Source organism: Sinocyclocheilus rhinocerous, unplaced genomic scaffold, assembly GCF_001515625.1.
Source record: "Sinocyclocheilus rhinocerous isolate Xijiao unplaced genomic scaffold, SAMN03320098_v1.1 scaffold4808, whole genome shotgun sequence".
Lineage (NCBI taxonomy): Eukaryota > Metazoa > Chordata > Actinopteri > Cypriniformes > Cyprinidae > Sinocyclocheilus > Sinocyclocheilus rhinocerous.
In genome coordinates this window covers 9,433-11,638 of record NW_015665885.1, presented here as the reverse complement: position 1 = coordinate 11,638, position 2,206 = coordinate 9,433, and the positions used below count along the sequence as shown (strand labels likewise).

Below are 2,206 nucleotides of genomic sequence, written 5' to 3'. Positions count from 1 at the left end.
AAAAAAAAAAAAAAAAAAAAAAAAAAGAAGTTTTGGAACAACTAAATGGTGAGTTGGTGACAATTTTCATTTTGGGGCGAACTGCCCCTTTAAATGCAGTGAAAGAGCAGTTCAAATGTCAAATATATTTATATACACTACCATTCAAAAGTTTGGGGTAAGATTTTTATTTATTTTTTAAGTAATTAATAGTTTTATTCAGCAATGATGCATTAGATTGATTAAAAGTGACAGTAAAGACATTTATAATGTTACAAAAAAAAAATCTATTTCAAATAAATGCTGTTCATTTGAACTTTCAATGCTTTAAAGAATCCTGAAAAATAAAATGTATCACAGTTTCCACGAAAATATTCGGCAGCACAACTGATGATAATAATAAATGTTTTTTGAGCAGCAAATCAGCATATTAGAATGATTTCTGAAGATCATGTGACACTGAAGACTGGAGTAATGATGCTGAAAATTCAGCTTTAATCACAGGAATAAATTATATTTTAACATATAAAACACTTATTTGAAATTGTAATAATATTTCACAATATTACTGATTTTACTATTTCTGATTAAAAATAAATGTAAAAGCAGAAAAGATTTCTTGCAAAAACATTAAAAATCTTACAGACTCTTTGAACGGTAGTGTATATAATGTACACTATAATATCTATTGTTGTCGAGGTGTTGATACGCGGTAAACCAAATGATGACTAACAGCACAAACCTCATTCAGCTGAGTCACATTCTAATAAATCAAAAACATCAAGCTTTTACAAGCAAGAGCATTGAGTGTCAATCACAGCACTTTTGTTATTAAAATGATGGGCAACGAGCCACCAAACCGAACTCAAGAAACAGGACGTCCAGTGCAGTCACAGCCCAGTGTGCTGACACCTCCTCCAGCCGTGAGTCAGCCGCGCTGTGCACTATGTTGATTAAGGCTCATAGATGCTTATCGACCTGATTACACTGGCACTGCCTGTGACACCCCCAAACATGTCAGCTAGAAGCACGAAAGCTGAAATATGCTGGCTCACGGTGAAAACGGCTACGACCACAAGACAGATGGGAACAGTGAAGCCAAGAACCAGCAGGACGGAACGTCCTTCAGTATGTGGAAATTCACTAAAGATGCTGCAAAAAAAGTTACAAACTTAAAAATGTTAACCAAATAAAATGATCATTTACACTTCAAGCCTCAAGAGGGCTCGATTTCAATTTAGTTCAGTGATATCCCAAGCTTACCTCATCCTAAATTAACTCTCTTCCAGGTTAATCACGGGTTGCATGTTAGTCTCCCAGGACAGTGTTAGTGTGCGCCGAGCGAAGGAGGAAGTGTCCCCCTTGCCGTTAAGCGAGAGAGAGTCCGCAAGTGAGTGAGATAGAGGGCACATCCTTGAGCCTCTCTCATCCCGGACGGAGCGCAGCTCACTTCCGCAAGCTCACGCTGAGTTCTCGTCTGTCCTGGAGCAGGCGAACGTCTCTGGCTCCGAGTGCAAGCTCAGTCCATCCGTCACACACACACACACACACACACACACACAGAGGTCGTATTAAATGGCTGCCCTGGGCTTAGAGTGGTGGCAAACCCTCCTCGCCTAAAGACGAGAGGTGTGTGTGTGTGTTTATATGTGTGTCTAACTCTATTCCTCAACCCGGAGAGTGAATGAGAGAGAGTGTCACGAATACTGCACCAGGTGGGTCCTATACCACACACACAAACACACACAGACACAAACACACACTCAAGGACATGCACCAGCGCCCTGGCTCCACCCAGCCCTGCACCAAACCCTGCGAGAGCTGGCTGGTGACTTGCAGCACTGACGCTCTGTGATGAATGTCCTTTTTAATGTGCAAATGGACCGCACGCTCGGCCACACACCGTTTGCCAGCCTCTTTTTATAGACCGTCCAGGACAAAAAAATTAATAAATAAATAAAGCCTTGATCTTCTCAATTAAATCAGCCCTTAAAAAATAAAAGAGCTTCAGATGTTTGGTCCACAAAAAAGTTGGACACAAATTAAAAGGGTAGGGGATCTGCTTCTTTTAAAAGGGATGCAAGTAAGCCAGTGTTATTACTGCTAACAGAAACTATAAAAGTAGTAAAGCTGAAATTAAATAAGATATACATATTAGATTAAAAATTTAGAAATGTTGCCTTGGCAACTAAGTGAAATAAACAAGTTTATTTAAAAAAAAAATACA

General features: G+C 39.3%; 1 protein-coding gene across 1 annotated transcript in view; it reads right to left on the bottom strand.

The window, feature by feature from the left end:
- Positions 1-1,586, bottom strand: part of LOC107731613 (zinc finger FYVE domain-containing protein 9-like) — a 16,810-nt gene extending 15,224 nt beyond the window's left edge. Inside the window, exons 1-2 of the mRNA XM_016542735.1 lie at positions 1,243-1,586; positions 1,035-1,131 (exon numbers count right to left, since the gene is read on the bottom strand). Coding sequence (XP_016398221.1) covers positions 1,035-1,131; positions 1,243-1,247 — 102 coding nt within the window. The 5' untranslated portion in view covers positions 1,248-1,586. The remainder of the gene's footprint in view (positions 1-1,034; positions 1,132-1,242) is intronic.
- Between the last annotated feature and the right edge of the window lie 620 nt (positions 1,587-2,206).